This window comes from Colobus angolensis, unplaced genomic scaffold, assembly GCF_000951035.1.
Source record: "Colobus angolensis palliatus isolate OR3802 unplaced genomic scaffold, Cang.pa_1.0 Scaffold8, whole genome shotgun sequence".
Classification (NCBI taxonomy): domain Eukaryota; kingdom Metazoa; phylum Chordata; class Mammalia; order Primates; family Cercopithecidae; genus Colobus; species Colobus angolensis.
Genome location: NW_012121820.1, coordinates 17,080,132 through 17,082,116, shown reverse-complemented (window position 1 = coordinate 17,082,116; position 1,985 = coordinate 17,080,132). Strand labels below are relative to the sequence as shown.

The 1,985-nt window shown below is 44.7% G+C and overlaps 1 protein-coding gene across 3 annotated transcripts in view; it reads right to left on the bottom strand.

Moving 5' to 3' along the window:
• Positions 1–1,985, bottom strand: part of DSN1 (DSN1, MIS12 kinetochore complex component) — a 29,171-nt gene that overhangs the window by 21,298 nt on the left and 5,888 nt on the right. For all 3 annotated transcript variants that reach the window (XM_011929098.1, XM_011929095.1, XM_011929096.1), the window contains 2 exons: positions 1,348–1,421; positions 143–215 (listed from right to left, as the gene is read on the bottom strand). In XM_011929098.1, the coding sequence (XP_011784488.1) occupies positions 143–215; positions 1,348–1,421 (147 nt within the window). The remainder of the gene's footprint in view (positions 1–142; positions 216–1,347; positions 1,422–1,985) is intronic.

Genomic DNA, 1,985 nt, shown 5'->3' with positions numbered 1-1,985 from the left:
ACAGAGCGAGACTCCACCTCACAAAAAAAAAAAAAAGGTGGGGGAGCTAGTTTTATAAGGCAGCAGCTTCTGTAAAGGGGGATGCTGTGAGCAAAGCTTTGACTGCCCAGGGTCAAAGCTCACTTATCTGTTAGCAACTTACCTTTGGCTCTAAAACTTTCAAGACTGAAGCCCTTAGTGTCCCTTAGGAAAGGTTCAAGTTTCTGAATAGAGAACTAAATAAAGAAAAGCATTTTTAGTACAACCACCAAAAATTTCCAGGCCAGTCCTAAATTTATGTCACTTTATGATGTTTAATAAATATGAAACTAAATACTAAATATGATTTAATTTTTACACATAAGCCTTTTCACAGAAACAAATAAATAGATAACGAAAACAAAACCAAAAAAACAAAAAAACACCTCTTTGTTGACCAGGCACAGTGGCTCATGCCTGTAATCCCAGCACTTTGGGAGGCCGAGGCAGGCGGATCATAAGGTCAGGAGATGGAGACCATCCTGGCCAACATGGTGAAACCCTGTCTCTACTAAAAATACAAAAAAAATTAGCTGGGCATGGTGGCGCATGCCTGTAGTCCCAGCTACTCGGGAGGGTGAGGCAGGAGAACTTCTTGAACCTGGGAGGCGGAGGTTGCAGTGAGCTGAGATGTGCCACTGCACTCCAGGCTGGTGATAGAGCGAGACTCCGTCTCAAAAAAACAAAAAACAAACAAACAAAAAACCCTTTGTTGCTTGGACTATAGATTTTGACTTTCTGTTCAGGAAAAAAAAAGGTTATTTAATTCATACAAATTACCTGCTTATCTAAACTGATGTAAGTACCTGGTAGCCACATAATACACAATACAACTTAAAAAAAGTCTGGGCGCAGTGGCTCACACCTGTAACCCTAGCACTTTGGGAGGCCGAGGTGGGTGGACTGCCTGAGCTCAGGTGTTCAAGACCAGCCTGGGCAACACAGTGAAACCTCGTCTTTACTAAAATACAAAAAATTAAGGGCTGGATACGGTGGCTCACGCCTGAAATCCCAGTACTCTGGGAGGCCGAGGCGGGCGGATCAGGAGGTCAGGAGATCGAGACCATTCTGGCCAACACAGTGAAACCCCGTCTCTACTGAAAGTACAAAAATTAGCTGGGCGTGGTGGCAGGTGCCTATAGTCCCAGCTACTCAGGAGGCTGAGGCAGGAGAATCAATTGAACCTGGGAGGTGGAGGTTGCAGTGAGTTAAGATCATACCACTGCACTCCAGCCTGGGCGACAGAATCAGAATCCATCTTAAAAAGAAAAGATTGTCACAATAGCAGTTAACAAACACAAAAACATTTCCCAGCTACAAAAACCTCACCTGGAAACTGGAAAGCAGGAGACAGCCAAGCCGTTTGCTTTCTGCTAAATCCACACTGATAGACCGGCTGAGCTCTAACATAAAACATAGCCACATTTAAGGAGCTGGATAGTTACATAGTTAGCAACTAACAAAACTAAAAAGTATCCTCCCTCTTGATAAATCCAACTTAAGGCAAGAATAGCCTTCTTTAGTTAAAGACAGAATTCTAAGTTTTGCAGGATCACTGAGGAATGAAGTTAACCCATTTGTGCACCCAAACTTAAAAAAAAAAAAGTTATAGGAATTTTTGTATTGGCTGGGTACGGTGGCTCACGCCTATAGTCCCAACACTGTGGGGCCAAGGCATGGGATCACTTGAGACCACGAGCTGGAGACCAGCCTGGACAACATGGTGAAATCCTGTCTCTACTAACAATAGAAAAATCAGCCAGGAGTGGTGGCATGCGCCTGTAATCCCAGCTACTCCAGAGGCTGAGGCACGAGAATCAAAAGGGCCCGGGAGGCAGAGGCTGCAGTGAGCCGAGAGGTTGCAGTAGCTGGGACTACAAGCATGCGCCACCATACCCAGGTAATTTTTTATATTTTTAGTAGAGACAGGGCTTCCCCATGTTGGCCAGGTTGGTCTTGAACTCCTG